The sequence below is a fragment of the Archocentrus centrarchus genome, chromosome 15 (genome assembly GCF_007364275.1).
Source record: "Archocentrus centrarchus isolate MPI-CPG fArcCen1 chromosome 15, fArcCen1, whole genome shotgun sequence".
NCBI lineage: Eukaryota > Metazoa > Chordata > Actinopteri > Cichliformes > Cichlidae > Archocentrus > Archocentrus centrarchus.
Window position 1 is genome coordinate 1685798 of NC_044360.1, and position 20010 is coordinate 1705807.

A 20010-nucleotide genomic window follows, 5' to 3' on the forward strand; every position below is an offset into this window, starting at 1 on the left:
ACCGGTGCTGGACCACCTCCAGGTCCTCCAGTTTCTCGGGGATCTCCATGCTGTTGAGCCACTGCTCCTTCTCGTCGATCCACAGCTCGCAGGCGTCGGCTTCGCTCATCATCTTGTAGAGCGCCAGGGCGTCCTGCAGCGCCTGCTTCCTAAGCCGCGTCAGCTCAGCCACCTCCTTGTAGCGCTCCTCGATGCCCGCCAGCCGGCTCTGAACCTGCGAGCGCACAAACAGCCGTCAGGAGAATCTCATCCATCATTTTGATGCTTAAATCTAGTTTGGGACGGCGTTTGTTGCGCCCGTCACCTCCTCGGAGTTGGCCTTCTCGGGCGGCAGCGTCCGCGATTGTTCGTGCAGAGCCTCAATGACGGGCCGGTAGCTGCCGATCTCCTCGGCCACGTCCTTGTGCTTCTTCACCAGAGCCTGAGTGGAGAACTCATCGTGGCCGACGTCGACGCTGGAGACGATCCGCAGCACGTCCAGCATCCACGTGTCGATGTCGTCTGCGTCAGCCTGCAGACAGAACAACAGAATTAATCTCATTCAATTAAACACAGCACAGACGTTTAGCTTCCTCTTCAGGCAGTTCAGTGCTGTAACTTGATTTCAATCAACGGTTTCTGGGCGACTGTTCTCACCTGGAACTGATGCTGGTTGCAGGCCTCCTGCAGTCGGGCCTTACGGACGGCGGAAAGACGCTCCAGAGCCGCCCACTGCTCCTGCAGGAGGATGGAGGGAAGGCGTTATGAACATACAGGATTCATTTGCTTCGTTTATGACCGTGGGGCAGGTGCGGCGTACCTGGCTGTCCTGGATTCGCTCTTTAATCTTGTCGGCTCCGAAGTGGTTGTCGGCCACCAGGTCCTCGCCCTGTTTGATGGTCTGCTGCAGGTGGCCGGCTCGCCCGCTCATCTCGTCTTCGAAGGCCTTGTGCTGACTCAGCAGTCGCAGCGAGCCTGTGAGATCCTTCCCGTAATCCTCGGAGGACAGGATCTGCTCCTTCTCCCTGATCCAGCCCTCCTACGGACGCAAGCACAAACCACAAACACACCCGAGCATCAGTTGGCAGCTGAAGCCAAAAGCTGAAGCTCCCCTCATTCCCACTGGCTCCAAAAAGGGCTGAATAAAAAGTGCTCACCTCTTCAGCCATTTCCCAGAAGAACTTCCAGAGGCGGCGGGACTCCTCGAGGCGATCTCGCCGCTCAGCTGCCAGCTGATTCAGTTCCTGGTAGCAGAACTCGAGGTGAGCGATGCGGTCCTTGATGATCTGAGGGTCACACGGTTTATAACCTGAGGAGGAGGAGGAGAGGAACGCGGGAGTCAGGGGGAGGTTTTATTGGATGGACAGCTGGAACCAAACCAGTAAAGTCCGTGTCCCACCCTCGGTGTCGCTGGCAAACTTCTGAGCGTTGCTGTTGACGTTTCGCACTCGGTCGGCCTGGATGCTGATGTCTGCCTCCACCAGGGCGTGTTTCTGCAGCAGGTCCTCCACGCCCAGCAGGTGTTTCCCATAATCCTGAGACAGCAGCAGCATCTGTAGGCAGAGAAGATGGGAATCAAGGTGCAGCAGACACCAATAAAGCTTCATTATTTAAAGAGGCTTTCTCAGCTTTAGAGGGGACAGCTTATCCAGACACTGAGCTAGAGTTTAAGATGTCTGCTCCACCTTTACCTCCAAAATGACCTCAGCTTTTTTAAATCTATAACAGACCAAGCACAGAAGGGCTGATTCAGGTAACAGGTGAGCATAACCTAAAATAATTTCTTTCTAATAAGGATCAATAAGTAAGACAAAGCTACTGACTAGAGTTTGCAGTTGATTCTGAGGTCGCGCCCCCTCCTGATTGGCTGCCGTGTGCCCGTACCTTCATCTCGTCCATCCAGTCCATGATGTAGAGCATCTCCTGGAAGACTCTCTGCAGGCCCAGGTTCATCTCCAGCCTCTGCCTGCGGGCCTTCAGCAGCTCCAGCAGATACTCCCACAGCCGGATCACGTTGTCCTTCCTGGCCGTGATGCGTTTGATGTCATGGTAACTCTCTGCCTCCAGCTCCTTTGCCACGGCAACCACCGCCTGCGCCGGTGAGAGGGAAGAGAAGAAGGACTTTCTAGAAGTTTCTAAGCTGAGGGTTTGTTAAGGTTCAGTGAGCGAATCCTAATCAGGGTTCGATGCTGTTTGATCTGTGCCTAAATGTAATCAATAAGATGACTGAATCATTGAACAGAAGAGACGAGCAGGCTCACCTGAACTCGCTCCTCGTAGGCAGCGATGTCCGTTTCTATGGCTTCATGTTTCTTAGTAGCTGCTTCCACGGCCTGGAGGTCGAATCCAAAGTTATCCTGAGGGAGAGGAGGGAAGGAAACAAGGAGGATAGAAGAAATAAGAGGAGAGGAAAGAGGAGAGAAGGCAGGACAGAAGGAGAGGAGGGAAGGAAACAAGGAGGCGATGAAACCAGGGAGAAGCGAGGGGACTGTGATGATCAGTTATTTATATAAAAAACAGAGTTTATTAAAGAAGCTGACGATGATGGAGCCAAACGAACCTGTGAGACCAGCCTCTGGTTCTCGCTCAGCCACGTCTCCCTCATGGCGGCCTTGCGGTCGAAGCGTCGGGCGAGTTGCTCCAGTTTCTCCTGACGAATCAGCTCCGTCCTCAGAGCCAGCTCCCGTTCGTGCTCCGCCTTCTCCAAACGCTCCCACGCCTAAAACAAACGCACACAACAGACAACCTTAGCCATTGTGATGCTATGATTGCAGATCTGAGAGCATCTCTACAGGCTCTGAACATCTGGTTTTCAGTTTCTCTCTCTCTCCCTGCAGATCTGAGCTTCCATCTTTAGAAGGTTTTTCTACAAAGTTCAACACAACCAGGTTTTCTCTGCTTTAACTGGCTCAACAAAACCTAAAACCCCAGTGAGAGATAGAAAAAGGGGGCGCTGGTGCACCATCTGACTCTCTCTGCACAGAATGGATCCACTGAGTGCCGCCTGCTCCACTCAGAGACATTAACAGAGGAGCAGGTGACAAACAGCAACAAAGAGCATTAAAAAAAACCATCATTATGATACCACGTATCTCACTAACCCATTAATCTCACTTCACAGTGAACCCCTCGGCTCTCTGCACAGATTTTCTGTGGTGCTGTAAGTCTGGACTCGGCCACAGTCGGAGGCTCGTGCTCCAGATCATTGTCAAGTTTGGAGTATTTGCAAACAAAAAAAATGCAGTCTGAAGGTCCCAAAACGTCCATCAGGATGTCCCTGTGGGAGTCCTTTAATGCTCTCACCAAAATGGCTGTTCTGTGACCCGACAGGTGTGTGTGTGTGTGGTTTGTGACATCAGGTGTGCGTCTCTCTAAACTCAGTTCACTTCACCTCTGAGTGTGACCAAGAAATCTCAGAGATGATCAATGCAAAAATAAACGCACTCAGGAAAAGTTTGAAGCTGCAGCAAAGAATGAGGTGGAGGAAAAGCGGTGCTGTTACCTTGTTGATGTCAGAGATGAGCTTGCCCTCTCGGGGGGTGTAAACCTTCTGGTTGTTTGCCCTCATCTTACTCTGGATGGTGAAGAGAAGAACCTCCAGGTTTCCCTTCTCTGTGAACCTGCACACACAAACCAAAACACAACTGTAACCGCAGACCCGCAGCGTGAGCAGTCGGCTCATTTTGAGCCCAGCACATCGTTTGGTTCACTACCTTTTAAAACTCTTTTTATTGCGATGGTAAATCTTCAGGTAATGAAGCACACTGAACTAAAAAAGGTCTCAAACTCCCTGAAAACTGTGTGGAAGGAACACGCTGATCCACGACCACGACTAACAAACCGTGAAATATCTGCTTTACAGTGAGAGCCGCCCGGGAGGGTCACGATATTAATGTGTAATTTCAAAGACTTCAGGCTGAGTCAGGATGAGGTCGTCCCAGCTGAGCATTAAGACTGAGAGCAGGTTAGAAAGGCTGGAACTGAAGTCTGTTCACCAACACGTGTCTGTGAGAGCGCTCACACCGGATAAACCTCATTTAAGAGGCTTCTTCGTTATTCCTATGTTCATTTATTGGAAGCACATTTATTTTGGCTCTGTTTAAATCAGCTCCTGTTTGTTATTTATCATGGATGCACAGCCCGGAGCCGCTGAACCTGTGCAAATGTCTGCGCTGCACTAAATGTGTCCATCTCCAGGTCTGGTTTTCTAATCACATCATTACTCTCGCTTCATCTCTCTGATCCATCCATCTCTCTCAGTCTTTCAATGCATCTCCATCTCTCTCCATCTATGAATGTCTCCCATCCATCCATCCATCCACCCATCCATCCATCCATCCATCCATCCACCCATCCATCCAACCAACCACCCATCCACCCATCCATCCATCCATCCATCCATCCATCCATCCATCCATCCATCCAACCACCCATCCGTCCAACTAACCAACCAACCAACCACCCATCCATCCATCCATCCATCCATCCATCCATCCATCCATCCATCCATCCATCCATCCATCCATCCATCCATCCATCCACCCTCCCACCCATCCATCCATCCATCCATCCATCCAACCAACCACCCACCCACCCACCCATCCATCCATCCATCCTGCAGACGTCTCCCCCTCAGCGGTCGCCACCTTGGACGGGACCAGTGTTTCCCACTGCAGACCTTTTCCAGGTGTGTGTGCTGTGCTGGTGTTTTGTGCGATCAGAGGCTGAACAAGTCAAAGATGCGACGCCTCAGGTGACTGAATTAAAACACTGCTCGCTCTTGTTGTGGTACTACTTCCTGTTTCGCTGTGGCCTTTTTGGGATTTTTGTTCATTTCTTATTTCCCTCTGTGGTGATGTCATACATTAAGACCTTCCCTATCGTGGCAGTGGCGCAGTGGGTAGGCGCTCGCCTTGCAGCTGGAAGGTTGCAGGGTTGAGCTCCTGTCCCTGGTAGCGCCGGTCTCTGGCTGCATGACCGCAGATGCTCATCTCTGGATGAGTGATCTGGAACGATCATTTCGTTGTGTGCCTTGTGCGCACAATGACAATGAGGTGAATCTAACATCTAACATCCCAACAGAACAGTTTGTTCACGTCCCACTGTGTGAAGACCAGCGTGAACCCAATGCTTTCATATCGTTTTAAAACCCGAGTGAGGCGTTTACTGACTTCGGAGGCTTCTCCACGGTGCGGTAGGTGTTGAAGGCCTGCAGCTGCTGCTGGACTCCCACCAGAGAGTTGGCGAACTTCCTGTTGTTGAGGATGATGATGGTCTGTTCAATCCACTCCAGCAGGTCGGACGCCAGAGACTCGTACTTCTCGATCATCTTCTCCGTCTCAATGGCGTTATCCAGAACCTGGGGGGGGGTTAATATGAAAGGAGTTATTTTTGGAAAGGAGAAACTCCGGCTGGGAGGTTTTTGTTCTGAATCAGTCGTCACCTTTCCGATTCTCTTGCCCTCCACCTTCAGGGCCTTCATCTTGGAGAAATAGTGGTAGTAGGTGACCACGTAGGTGATGATGGACTTCTCATCAGGGTGGTCCACACTAATGTCTGCACACATACAGAGCACAGATTAACTCAGGTAGGGGTGTGTGTGTGTGTGTGTGTGCGTGTGTGTGCATGCGGTGGCTCACCCTCAGGGTCCAGCAGCTTGGTGAGGCCCAGGTGCTGCTCGGCCAGGTTGAAGGCGTTCTGCAGGTTGTAGTGAGCGTTTGATTTCTTCAGCTTATCGAAGTCGATCAGGTCCGGCCTGAAGAACCACGAACAGAACGATTAAAGTTGTGTTTTCACGGTAAACTAATGAACTGCTGTAATCAGGAATGAAGGTTTGTGACTCAAAGACTGTTGCGGTGGGACTGCGGCTCCATCGAGTCTCTCAGATTTCCTCAGTGTAAATTTATTTCTACGTTTTTTTAGCTGCTCTGAACTTCAGACACACATGGACGTATTTTTGAATCTAGTCGGACCTTTAAAAAAAAGACGCTGCTTTCTTTTTATTAGGATGTTTTCCTCCTCTCTTTTTCCTTCTGTATTGTGACTAATTTAACATTAACGTTTATTTTTTCCTCCTTCCCACATCACGATAAAAGTAAGATCCGTTTTTAAAACTCCATCTAAGAATGGATTAAATTTGGCTGAGAACAGAAAGTTTTATAGACGCCTGCGTACATCACACCTAATAAAAACCATAAAGCTTTAAATCTTAATGAGGTTTGACGGCAGCCGCGGTGAAAACACCCACGAGCGCTCCGGCCGTGATGAGTTCCTTATATTATTAACCAGAAGCCGGTTTTGCATCCAAACACGTGAGATTCTGCACTCAGGTTGTTGATGTCGAGTTAAATGTTGGAGAAAGTGTGTGCAGAGCTTCTCTGTCAGCGCCTTCGTCTCGCCCGGTCTCCTGCACGCTTCCCGTCACTGCGCCTGGCTGCAGGTTTCACACCTGCTCTCCACTTTCACAGTCCGAGGCAGTTCGGCTCATTTCCCTTCTTCCCTCGTCTTAAAGCGAACATCTTTCTCTATCCAACTCTGCAGCTTTGCAGTGCTTTCTGCCCTTCGGCTGGTAACACGCAGGCTGAGCTCCTACCTGTGTTTGTGGATGAGGGCGTTGAAGGCCATCCCGTCTCTCCAGCTGGTGGTGAAGTTGTGGATGTTGACATTTGGATATCTGGAATGAGGAAATCACAACACATTCATCCAACAATGTCAGTGTAATGAAATCAGTTTGTTGGGTGGGATCCAGGAAGCTGTGACCACCACAGGGATGTGAAGATAAAGTTATGTTTAGCTCCTCCTCCCTGGACCTGAAGCCAATCATAGTGCACGTAGAGGTTTATAAGCGCTGAGCATGAAACATGAAGGATTTAAACAGCCTGCACTGAAAAAGTCCTGCATGTTCACCCGCTTCAGGGCGAGGAAGATGAAGCGACAGACAGGAAATGGTATGAGGATTTCTCAGCAGGTGAACTCACCCTGCGGTCTTCATCTGACACCAGAGCAGCAGAGCATCTTTGGCCGACTTCTTCTCCTTGTTGTCCTCAGTCTCCACGCTGATGTCCTGGATCTGAGACACACAGGTTACAGACACGGTGAACTTTAAGGCTTCAAATGATATTTAACACACCCACACAACAGGTTAGAAAACCACAAGACACAGTGTAGGGATATGTAAGGATGCAGGGATATAATCGACATGATGTACAAAATGAAAACACAACAGGAAATGCTGGATCCATCCCAGTTTCCCAGACTAGCTCTACGTCACGTACTTTCTTCAGTGGAAGTCTTCATTCATTTTAGGACTGAGCTTAGTACGAGTTTGAGAAACTTCACAAAGAGCATCCTGGACCAGTTTGTCCAGAATGGTAGAAACATTGTTTCGGGAATTCCCAGAATTATTCTCAACGTATTTTACATCATCGAACGTCTGAATCAGGCAGCTCAGGTGTGCACGCACTGCTATTTGGCATCCCCAAAATTACATCCAGCTGCTCCAGCTGACATTTTATAGAGCAGCCAATATACTGAAGTCTGTTCTAACTCATTTTCTAACTGTTCCTAATGTGTCTAGTTTTTAATGAGTGTGGTTATAATTGTGTACACTTTAGTGTGGAGTGACCCACTTATAAAGAGTAGAGAATACGTCCTTCAAACATCCTTTAACAAATGAAAAGTGTGAAACGACTGAACTATTCTAACTCATTACTATCAGGCTGTCCTAAAACCCTCCCTTACCTACGCTGCTATAGGCTCAGGTTGCTGAGGGGTTCCCATGGTGCACTGAGTGTTCCTCTCAATAAGTTTGTGTTTTGTCCCATTTGTTGTCTCTGTTCTCTCTCTTTCCCCTCACAGCAGATAGCTGCTCCTCCCTGATCCTGGACCTGCTGGAGGTCTCTGTGCTGCTCACAGGAGACCCTCTAATTGCTGTGGTTCTCTCTGACATTGTGAGGCCTTTGTGACTGCTGTTGTGAACAGGAGCTGGAATAAACTGAAATAGAAGCAAACTTCCTGAACTCGTAATGTTTTCTGTTTTTCTACATGGATAAAAGTTTTTAATGTAGGTCTGAGTGAACGTGGAGAAATACTTCTGTTCAAGACAATCAAATCCACCAGGGACGTCCAACTTAGCGCGATCTTCGGCCAAACGTGAATAATCTCATCTTTACTCCTGGACTTCACAAACATCAACATACAGCAAAGGACGACATATACTGCCCAAAGTATTCACCCATCCAGATCACTGAATTCAGGTGTTCCAGTCACTTTGATGGACACAGGTGTATAAACCAAGCACCCAGGCATGCAGACTGCTTGCCTAGGTCCTGCTCGGCCCCTTAGTTCCAGTCAAAGGAACTCTTAATGCTTCAGCAGACCAAGACATTTGGGACAATTTGATGCTCCCAACTTTGTGGGAACAGTTTGGGGATGGCCCCTTCCTGTTCCAACATGACTGCACACCAGTGCACAAAGCAGCTCCATAAAGACATGGATGAGCCAGTTTGGTGTGGAAGAACTTGACTGGCCTGCACAGAGTCCTGACCTCAGCCTGATAGAACACCTTTGGGATGGATTAGAGTGGAGACTGAGCCAGGCCTTCTCTCCAACATCAGTGTCTGACCTCACAGATGTGCTTCTGGAAGAATGGTCAGAAATTCCCACAAACACTCCTAAACCTGTGGAAAGACTTCCCAGAAGAGCTGAAGCTGTTATAGCTGCAAAGTGTTAAGTTGTATTATCCTACTGCGCATGTGTCGGAGGGTGGAGTGAGGAGTGCGCAGGGGGTGCTGGGAGTTTTGTAGGTTTTGTTGATGGCAACGAATAAAGAGTGTACCCTATCGTCAGTGATGTGGTTATTGAGTTGACATTGGTAGCAGAGGATGGTTGCTGCTGGGAATTACAAAGTTCCTCCATCGTTCGATGAGAAGACGTCTTACGAAAGTTGGAAAAATGAGATTGAAATCTGGAGACTCGTTACAGACTTGGAGAAAAAGAAGCAGGCTCTAGCGGTTACCCTGTCGCTATCAGGAAGAGCGAGGGAAAGCGCGCTGGAAATCGCGGCGCAAGACCTTAACGCCGATACGGGAATGACTGTTCTTTTGACCAAGCTGGACTCAGTGTTTTTAAAAGAAGAAAAGGATCGACAGTACGAGGCTTACACCGAGTTTGATCGGATCAACAGACAGGGCGACACATCCATGATGGATTACATTATCGAATTTGAACGACGATACAACAAGTTACGTAAGTTCAAAATGGAACTGCCAGATGCAGTGTTAGCATTCAAGCTCCTAGACACCGCAGGGCTAAACGTTAAAGACAAACAGCTAGCTCTAACCGCCTGTTCCACCATTACTTTTACAAACATGAAGTCGGCCTTGAAAAGAATTTTTGGCGATAACGGCTGTTCGCCACTAGAGGGCGACGCCGCCTTCTTCACCAAATACACAGGCAAACGTGAACGGAGTTCTAACTCAGAGCAAAGCCCAAGAATAGCTGCAGGAACTAATCCACTTGACAAATACGGGAGAAGAACTAAATGTGCAATATGCCAAAGCACTTACCACTGGGCAAAAGACTGCCCCAACAAAAGAGAACATGTAAAACTAACAAATGTTGAGGGATCAAAAGATGATGTGGAAGAATGTAACATTACTCTGTTTTCAAACGAATCCTTTTCTGATGCACACATTTTCATGGTAGAAGCTTTAGGATCTGCTGTGATTGACACTGCCTGTACAAGAACTGTGTGTGGTGAAAAATGGCTTGCAGATTATGTAAGTGGACTACCCCAGAGAGAATTATTAAAAATTAAAGATGAAAAGAGTACAAAACCCTTCCGGTTTGGGGATGGAAAAATTGTGCAATCCATAAGAAAAGTGACCATTCCAGCAAAAATTGGAGAAACTAGATGCAAAATAGAGACAGAAGTGGTTCCAGCAGATATACCGATGCTTTTGAGCAAAACATCATTGAAGAGAGCAAGTGCCGTTTTGGACATTGCTCAAGACAAGGCAACAATGTTTGACCAACCTGTAAAACTCGAACTGACATCTTCTGGACATTATTGTGTAAACTTAAGAAAGGAAAGGAACAACAATGAAAGTCAGATTGAAAAAAACGAGACATCAAATGATGAAGATGAAATTCTCATCGTGACAGAAAACATGACAACAAAGGAAAAAAAAGCAGTACTGCTAAAGCTGCATAAACAATTTGGACATGCCTCAGTTGACAGATTGCAAAAACTCCTGTCCTGCTCAGGCAACATTGATGAGGAAAGCATTACAATCCTGAAGGAAATTGTAGAAAACTGTGAAATATGCATTCGATACAGTAAACCAAAACACAAACCTGCAGTGGGTTTACCCATGGCTGCAACATATAATGAAACCGTAGCTGTGGACCTGCATGAGCTTGAGCCAGGACTGTGGTATCTACATGCCATTGATCATTTTACAAGGTTCAGTGCAGGAAGTATTATCACCACGAAAAGACCCAAAGAGATAGTGAAGCACTTTATTCACTGCTGGATAAGCATTCATGGTCCACCACGCAGACTATTCAGTGACAATGGAGGTGAATTTAACAACGAAGAAATAAGAGACATGGCTGAACATTTTAACATTGAAGTTAAAACCACAGCAGGATACAGTCCATGGAGCAACGGCCTCCTGGAAAGACACAATCAGATCCTCACTGAAATGTTACTTAAGGTAAAGAGAGACAACAAATGTGACTGGAAAATGGCTCTGGACTGGGCTTTGATGGCAAAAAACTGCATGCACAATGTACACGGCTACAGCCCCTATCAACTTGTCTTTGGACAAAACCCAAACCTACTTTCAGTCCTAACTGATAGACCTCCAGCATTGGAAACTAATGTCAACACATGGATGGGTCATCAGACTGCAACACTGCATTGCATGAGAAAGGCTTTTGCTGAGGCTGAATGTTCTGAGAGGATACGAAGAGCCCTTCGAAAACAGCTGCGGCCCACGGATGAAAAATATGAAACAAGAGACAAAGTCTATTATAAACGTACAGACTGTCAAGAGTGGAAAGGTCCAGGCGTGGTTATTGGCCAAGATGGCGTAGTAATATTTGTCAGGCATGGTGGAACATATGTCAGAGTACACCAGTCTAAGCTAAGAAAAGTGAATGCAACACAAGAAAAACAGGAAGAAACTAAGAAGGAAAATCTGACCAAAACGGAAGAAAAAACTTTTGAAACACCAGCAGCAGGACTTGATTTTGAAAGCGAACATGAAGAGGTGACATCGACAAGGGATGGACCACATCGCACTACAGAAAACAACGAATCCTCCTGTGAATCAGTACAGCCTGGAGAGGGTGATCTCCCACTGGCACACTCAACAACCGTCAGTGAAGAACTGAAACTGAAAGCTGGACAAGTAGTTAAATATACAGACAAAGAAACAGGACAAAAATATTCTGGAAGAATAACCAGCCGGGCAGGAAAGGCCAGTGGGAAACACAGAAACTGGTACAATTTGGAATACAGTGAGCCAGAGGAAAAAGCTGGATCCACAGGATCAGTTGATATGGGACAGGTAAACAACCTTGAAATAGTTGAAAATGTCAAGTCAAACACCGACAGCAACAGAGATGAAATATTAATGGTGAATGAGGATATTTTCTCACATGCCAAACAAACTGAACTTGACAACTGGAAAACGAACAATGTATTTACAGAGGAAAAAGATGAAGGTCAGAAATGCATATCAACGAGATGGGTGTGCACACTCAAGAAAACACAAGTGGGCATTGTACCCAAAGCTAGACTGGTTGCAAGAGGCTTTGAAGAAATAAGCACTCAAGAACTTCCTAAAGATTCACCCACTTGTTCCTCCGAATCCCTGAAGATGGTCATAGCCGTCATATGTCAGAATAAATGGAAAATGAACTCCATGGACATCAAAGCAGCCTTCTTGCAAGGTAAAGATTTAACCCGGGATGTGTATATCCGTCCACCTCAAGAGGCAGAAAGTGAAGGATTTGTATGGAAGCTAAACAAATGTGTGTATGGCTTGGCATATGCTTCCTTGTTCTGGTACAACAAGGTGAGAGAAACCATGCAGAAACTGGGAGGCACTGTGTCAAAAGTCGATCCAGCTGTCTTCTACTGGCAAGATGACTTCTGTAAGGTGACAGGAGTCCTTGCATGCCATGTGGATGACTTTGTATGGGGTGGGTCAGACATGTTCTCTTCAGCTGTTATTCCCAAACTGAAAGCTGCTTTTCAAGTTGGACGAGAAGAACATAACAGCTTCAACTACATTGGGATGGAGGTTCATTCTCTGCAGAATGAAATAAAAGTACAACAGCGTGCATAAATAAAAAACCTACAGCCCGTTCTTATAAATCCCACCAGAGCACCACAGCGGGAGGCTCCTTTAACAAACACAGAGATGGATATGTTAAAATCCAAGATTGGACAGATTCTGTGGGTAGCAAGACAGAGCAGACCTGACATCATGTGTGACATATCCATCTTGGCGTCAAATACAAAACATGCTACCATCCAGACATTGCACTGTGCAAACAAACTGGTCAGAAAACTTAAATCCGAAGAAGTTACCCTGAAGTTCCAATATCTGGGAGACAACAAAAACCACAAGTTACTGGTGTTCAGTGATTCCTCTATGGGAAACCTCGCGGATGGAGGAACACAAGGTGGACACTTCATCATGCTGATGGGAGAAGATGGAAAATTTTCACCTATATGCTGGCAGTCAAAACGGATCAAGAGAGTGGTACGAAGCACGTTAGCTGGAGAGACTTTAGCACTTGCAGATGGAATTGATAGTGCTGTCTTTCTAGCTACACTCTATTCAGAGCTCATGGTTGGTGATGGCACACACAACATTCTGCCCATTATCTGTGTAACAGACAACCATTCCCTTCTTGATGCTGTAAAGTCTACAAAATCTGTAACTGAAAAGAGACTTCGACTTGAGATCAGCGGCATCAAAGAACTTATGGAATCAGGGACAATTCAAAAAATCATATGGACATCTACCAAAGAGCAGCTTGCTAACTGCTTAACAAAAGTGGGAGCATCTGCACTTGGACTGCTGAGAGCCCTTAGTGAGGGGGAGTGGCAATTTAAAGATTAAGTTCAAATAAGTAAAGTTAAAATGTTGTTTTAATTTGTTCTGTATTCTTTAAAGAAAGAGGGGAGATTGTTAAGTTGTATTATCCTACTGCGCATGTGTCGGAGGGTGGAGTGAGGAGTGCGCAGGGGGTGCTGGGAGTTTTGTAGGTTTTGTTGATGGCAACGAATAAAGAGTGTACCCTATCGTCAGTGATGTGGTTATTGAGTTGACACAAAGGGTGGGCCCACAGCATATTAAAGCCTCTGGATTATGAATGGATGTTACTCAGGTTCATGTGTGTGTGAAGGCAGACGAGTGAATACTTTTAGCAGTACAGTGTATTTTACCTCTGTACATCAGAGTACATTCATTACTGTGATTCCCTAAACCTCAGCGTGGCTGAAGACGACCACACTAAGAACACAAAATGTCTTCACAATATTTCTGCATCCAAACAGAAAACAGCCTTATTCCCCAAAACATCTCTAAATTTCCTAAAAAAAAAAAAACTCCTGTCTCCAACTCCAGCAGGTCCTTCCAAAGATCCACAAACACATAGATATAAACGTCTCACCTTCATTGATGCACGTCCATCAGTTTGAGTCCGACAGCTTGAATCAAACTTGACACACACACACGAAACAAACGGTCCTGCTATCGGTCCGCACTCGGCTCTATTTCACCCTCGTTCCTGCAGGGTCTGAACCATCAGAGTTTTTAATCCTCACAGCTTATAAAAGCTAAATCCTTTTCACCCATTTCCCCCCCAACTGTTCACTGTCCCACTGATGACATCGACCTTGTCGACATACAGTAAAACCCACGTCACAGGACGAGTCGGGTTTCTGACTGCGATTCCTCTCATTTGATTTCATCATTGAATCCATGAGCAGGAAGCTCACAATTTACCATTTATTAGTACAACAATGTTTTCATAGCTACATACCTTTAAATGACTTCTAATTGAAAAATAATACATATAATTTAGTTTCTCATTTATTAAAATTCTGCCACTCAGTGTTTTAATTTCAACTATATAATTTAATAAAAGGGCTGCAGATAACCGTTTCGCATCCCGTGTGAATAACTGACTCAAAGTACGTGCACAGCGTGGACGCTCAGATGAGCCCTGCTCACAAAAAGCTCACTGTGAACTCTGAATAAAGTAGGTATGAGTATTTAAACGGTACATGTAATCCTTTGGGATGAAAACAGTATCAAGGTTTCCAGCTCAAATGTCAATTTTAATATATGCTGTATTATTTTAGGGATGCAGAATGGCACCAGGACACCTTAATACAAAGGGAACATGGTAATCCCAAGAACGTCAGTTTTGGGGCTGCAGAATCAGGGATGGAAATAATGCTGTCTGTGCTGTTTATGGGATCTCTGGAGTTAAAAATATATTAGTTTCTGCAGCCAAAGTATTTCAGTTTTTCCCCAACCAGAAACCAGCTGCTGCTCCAGCGCTTATTAAAAATGTGAGACACTGCTTTTAGGCGTGGCGACTGCAGCTTACAGTGTAGCCAGGGTAACCTGAAGCAGGGCATTAGAGCCAAACACTAACCCCCACAGTGTGTGTGAAGGGGTACAGACCATCAGTGACCACAACAGGACGGTCAGCGTGCCCGTAAACGGTAACCCCTCCCCGGCAGAGCGAACACAAGGAGCGACACAGATCAGCTGACATTACCATCTGACCAACAGGAGGTCAGAAGGATGCCGTCCAGCATCTGTGTGAGGAAAGCAGCTGATCGAGCCCCCGGGCGTGTACAGCCTTCCTTAGCCGCTGCGCGCCTCAAAAACCCCGACGATCATTCCCATCCTTAGGCAGCAGCGTGAGGGTGAGGTGCCTGAACGACCACCACCCACCACACTCACGCCTCTCATTCTGGGGGGGTGGAGCCTATCCCAGCTGTCATAGGGCGAGAGGCGGGGTACACCTGGACAGGTCACCAGTCTGTTGCAGAGCCAACACACAGAAACAGACAACCATTCACACCTATGGGCAATTTAGAATCACCAATTAACCTAACCCCACTGACTGCATGTCTTTGGACTGTGGGAGGAAACCGGAGAACCGGGAGAGAACCCACGCAGACACGGGGAGAGCATGCAAACTCCACACAGAGAGACCACAGATGGGGGATTCAAACTCAGGACATTCTTGCTGTGAAGCAACGGTGCTAACCACGGCGCCATCGTGCTGCCCTCCACCTGACATGATATCCTCTCATCATGGGATGCAACCTTGCTCGGTTGCCCGTTACCTGGAAGCGCAGGATGATGGTCCAGATGAGGCCTAAAGTGAGGCGGTGGTTTCCGTCGACGATGTCGTGGGAGCCCATGTTCTCCAGGTGAACCCTCTGTTCCTTCAGGAACTGCAGAGCCTTGTCCACATTTTCCAAGCAGTGGATCCTCATACGACCCTTCGTGGGTTTCGGCTGAAATGACAAACACAGAAGTGTTTTTATTTTTTCAGAAATCAGAAACCGTGAAGCGCTTCAAGCGTCCACGCGTAAACACGAAGCAGCAGCAAACAGCTGCAGACACAGCTGAACGCTCTCAAACGTTCTGTATTATCGACTGAGTCAAGAGTTCGATCATTTATTTACTTCTTCTTGCTGCAGCTGCTTTGGGTCTCCTGATTTCAGATCCCTGCATTTGTTCCTCATGGAAACATCACAGATCTGCCATTTGTGGCTTCAAATGTCTGTGACCCTTAAAGTGGTAATTAGGTGCTATATACACTAATCTATTTAACTGCATAAAAATTCAGGACATTAAATAAAGCATTAAAAAAGGTTTAAATATACACATGCTGCACTCAGGAACAAAACAGCAGCAGCACTTTTAACTTCATCATTCTAAATATTTCTACCTAATAAATTGGTATTAATTTGCTTTAGTTTTGGTTGATGATCAGCTTGTTTCACGTCACATGAAACATCACATCACACACCAGGGGGCGCTGCAAGGTGGGTTCAGCCAGAGAACAAGGCCACCTCCCCTTACTCCTAAATATTTTAGTCACTTTTGTGCAACTGTGTCCATTTTTATTCACACTTTGGTGCAAAGCTGCAACGATGAGAAAACGATGAGAGAAACGATTAAATCTGAGGACTGAAGCTTTTCAGCTGTGATGATGAAACGTGTAAAAACTTCCTCCCTTTGCAACAAATAAAATCAGGCCGTGCAGGTGAGCTCATTGCTGTCCCGGAGAAGGCGTCGTGACCCTCTGAGCGTCGGTGAGCAGAACATGATGAATGGAGAGGACCCGGCTGCGATTATGGCCGAGGGATTTACGGGATGATTTAACGCTGCGATAACCTACTTTACTGTAACAATCCAGCCCTGAACCATCAGCCAGATGTGTGACAGCTCAGCTTTGTGTTGCACAACAAACGGCCGCAACTCAGCTGGAGCTGAATGTGACACACAGCCAGAAACGAGCAGGACAGTGGGCTGCTCTCAGGGACAACTGCCATGATTAAAGACGGCTGTGTTACACCTTTATATCGATCATATTTCACTTAAAGGTGGAGCCAAAGGGACAAAAGGTGCAACAGGTCAAAGCTGAAACAGCACAAACGGCTCACAGAAAACAACACGTGCAGAGGCCAGACAGAAAATAAAATAATTACAACAGCAGTGAAGACTGAAAAAAATAAGGTAAAAATTCCAAATAACAGTAACAAAAAGTAAAAACCAGGAAAAACGAATAAAATTTAAAAAATTAAATTTTTGTGATAAAAGTAAAAACTAAAAGATTAAAGTGTAAAATAATAAAATATATAATAGCAGTAAATTAAAAGACAAAAAGGGTAAAACTGTAAATGAATAAATTAAATTAAAATATTTATGTAGCTAGTAAAAAAATAAAAATAAAAAGGTGAAAGCTTAAAACAAAATATATAAAAATAGAAATTAAAAAAATAAAAAATAATAAAGTGTAAAAAAAAAAAAAAACACGAGGTATGGACGAAGCACTATCTAACAATGCTCTCGCCCAAATACGAGAACTTCAGAAAAACACTGCAGTCATCAAAGCGCTAATACCGAGGCTAACGCTAAACCTCCCCAAACCAGGTGACATCATGGAGGTCGGGAGGCCCCTGGAGGAGCTCCAGGTAAACGGCAGAGAACTAATGGACTCAGGTGAGGCTGCAGGCCCGTCTGTATTTCTACTGCAGCTTCCTGTTTTCACACGTTTAAACTCGCATGTTGTTGTATGTTTAATGACGTGCTGAAAGTCCCTCCGATCGCTCTGACATGTGCAGGAAGATTAAATCTGGAAGAACTCCTGAAATATAAACTAAACACAGAACGAATAAATAACAGCAATAAAATAAAAGTCTGAGCCTGCAGAGCAGCAAACACACACACACACACACACACACACACACACACACACACACACACACACACACACACCTTTCATCCAGAAAACTACAACCAGGATGGAGTCCAACAATAACACGCAGACCTTTCTTCACATGGACACAAACACCGCCCAGCTGTGATTCAGGACTCGGACCAGTTTGTGTGCTGGTGGCACAAATCCAACAAACCGCACAGAGGCTCAGTGTGGGTTGCTTCATACACCCATCAGCACCTTCAGACACTGAAACTATTCGTTTCACCTCCATCAGCAGCGGCTCTCATTTCGGATCAGCACCCGGCTGATCCGGAGAGGGAATTTCCACCAGCAGAAGGTTGGAGCTACTTTTAGACTCAAACATCATGCTGTGTCATGAAACAGGGGTGGCCTGTTTGTGTTGTGAGTGATTGTGGTGAGATTTATTTGAAACCTTTACCCGAACGGGACCTCATCCAAACCTCCAGGCTTGGTTTTTGGATCGACCTAAACAGCCCCTTAGGATAAATCCTGGATCGGGGAGGACAGTGATGGATATGGTTTTATAATACAATACTCCAACAAAAATGCATCGTACTAACAAATGCTGTGTTTCACTATTGGCCAGAAAGCATCAGAAATCCACACTGTGGGACTTGCTGACATGTTCCCTCATTATCATTCATTATCTGGTTGTTTTTTTCAGCTCAGTCCCACATGCACCCTCGGCTGCAGGAAACAGCTCCCAACAAATTCCTTCCATTTAAAAACTGCCATTTAAGCCCTCTGAGTCACTTCTTTAACAAATGCTACCAAATTTAAATCATTTCTGAGATTTTATCTGACCAGAAGACTTCAGATTTCTCTGATACATCTTCCTTTGAGGCCACGTCGCCCTGCAGCAGATTAGATTAGATTGAAGCTGACCCACTCCCAGCTCTGCATGATTCACAGTTCAAAACAATCCTTCTTTGCCTTATACTGGGTCCTGGTGCTGCGCCTCAGGTCATCATCTCTCTGAAACAAGCTGTTTTAGCTCCTCCCCCTTTAAAGCAACCTTTTTCTGATTGGTTGACCCCAATAATCTGAAGGTTTGACCAGCAGGTGGGTGGCGATGCGCCTAATAGGATATCCCAACACCAGATGCCGACTGCATCTCCCTGTTACATACCTGGATACCTGGTTAGGCGTATGCACTAAAAACTACTCAGTAAACACGAGTTACACTGTTACTGTTGGTGACGGGCTCGACTCACCGACCTCAGTTCATCTGCAAAGAGCAGTTTTTAAAGTTTAGAGACTCCCCATCACTGCAAGGGTCACCAGAGGTCATCAGACTTATGTCACTGAATCTCAGATCCATGTTTGCTTTTCTTCATGAGGAAAAACTGTTGCTGTGAGGCCTGAACTGTGTCCCAGCTTCCATTTAACATCTAATGCCTGGGGAAACATGCTTCCATGTCCTGCTTCAGCTACAGATGAGATGGTTTGACCAACTGAAACCACGAAACACTGCGTGTACAACTGTACCGTTACAGTGGGCTGTAATAATCTGAAACTGTAGCTGAGTTTATGCTGAAGTTTTGAAGCTATTTAAAGATTCAGCAGTCTGTCCTCGCTGTGTTGGTTGGACTCGTCCTTTAAATGCGCCCCTGCAGGGTGGAAACAGCCGCTCGCTCTCAGATTCTTCTGCTGCTTCTGGAGGCGTTCGGCGCCATGTAAACCCTCAAAGTTACTCAATGACTCCTTTCACAACTCAAACACCCCCCCACACACTCCATCTACCACCATTTCCCCTCCATCCAGCCTGCTTCACACTTCACTATCACTCTGTTTTTAACATCCTCCTCCAACGCTGTCCAAACAAAAGGTGAAACACGGACAGAAAGTCAGGAGAAAACCGAGGAAAGCCGGATTCCCGGCAGGCTGCGTTTTCTCTCTCTGCGCGTGTTTGACAGGCTGAGAAAAAGCCGGATGACAGCATAGCAGAGAGAGGAGGCCAGAGTCGAGGAGGTTCAACAGACAGAAGAAGAAGAAAAAGAAAAGAGAAGAAGAAGAGGAAGAAGAGGCGGAGGAGAGTTTGGCTTGGAGCTTCGGAAGTCACAGTCTGAGGGGGGAATCTAGAAAACTGAGTGAATTAGCATCATGTGAGCGTAAGGAAAATACAGCAGGAAGACAGACGGACACCAACGAACTCTCTACTCCGAATTTAAAATCCAAAAACTAGAAAAAAAGCTGTTAAATAAGCAAGAATCTCACAGCTGAAGCACCAGACTGTTTGGATTTAGTTTAGAAAGCAGCACCAAACCATCAGAAATGCCTTCATTTTAAAGCAGGAAGTTTATACACCTTTATATTTTCAGACTTAAATCATGTTTACCGAGTTCAACATATCAGTGATTCAATATAACAGCAGAGAAATCTGAAAAAATACATTTAAAAAGTAGGTAAAAATAAACCTTTCATATCCCACACACGAGCCCTGGAAGTTTACCCAGAATGCACTTTTTCCTGCAGTGAACGATCAGAAACAGATCAAACATCCAGGCTGGT

The 20010-nt window shown here is 46.1% G+C and overlaps 1 protein-coding gene across 3 annotated transcripts in view; it reads right to left on the minus strand.

The window, feature by feature from the left end:
- Nucleotides 1–20010, minus strand: part of LOC115793136 (spectrin beta chain, non-erythrocytic 1-like) — a 126488-nt gene that overhangs the window by 29357 nt on the left and 77121 nt on the right. For all 3 annotated transcript variants that reach the window (XM_030747953.1, XM_030747954.1, XM_030747952.1), the window contains 16 exons: nt 15371–15544; nt 6957–7048; nt 6572–6652; nt 5619–5734; nt 5423–5535; nt 5151–5338; nt 3482–3599; nt 2540–2698; nt 2241–2336; nt 1864–2070; nt 1379–1532; nt 1137–1288; nt 800–1018; nt 637–717; nt 305–511; nt 3–214 (listed from right to left, as the gene is read on the minus strand). In XM_030747953.1, the coding sequence (XP_030603813.1) occupies nt 3–214; nt 305–511; nt 637–717; nt 800–1018; nt 1137–1288; nt 1379–1532; nt 1864–2070; nt 2241–2336; nt 2540–2698; nt 3482–3599; nt 5151–5338; nt 5423–5535; nt 5619–5734; nt 6572–6652; nt 6957–7048; nt 15371–15544 (2369 nt within the window). The remainder of the gene's footprint in view (nt 1–2; nt 215–304; nt 512–636; nt 718–799; nt 1019–1136; nt 1289–1378; nt 1533–1863; nt 2071–2240; nt 2337–2539; nt 2699–3481; nt 3600–5150; nt 5339–5422; nt 5536–5618; nt 5735–6571; nt 6653–6956; nt 7049–15370; nt 15545–20010) is intronic.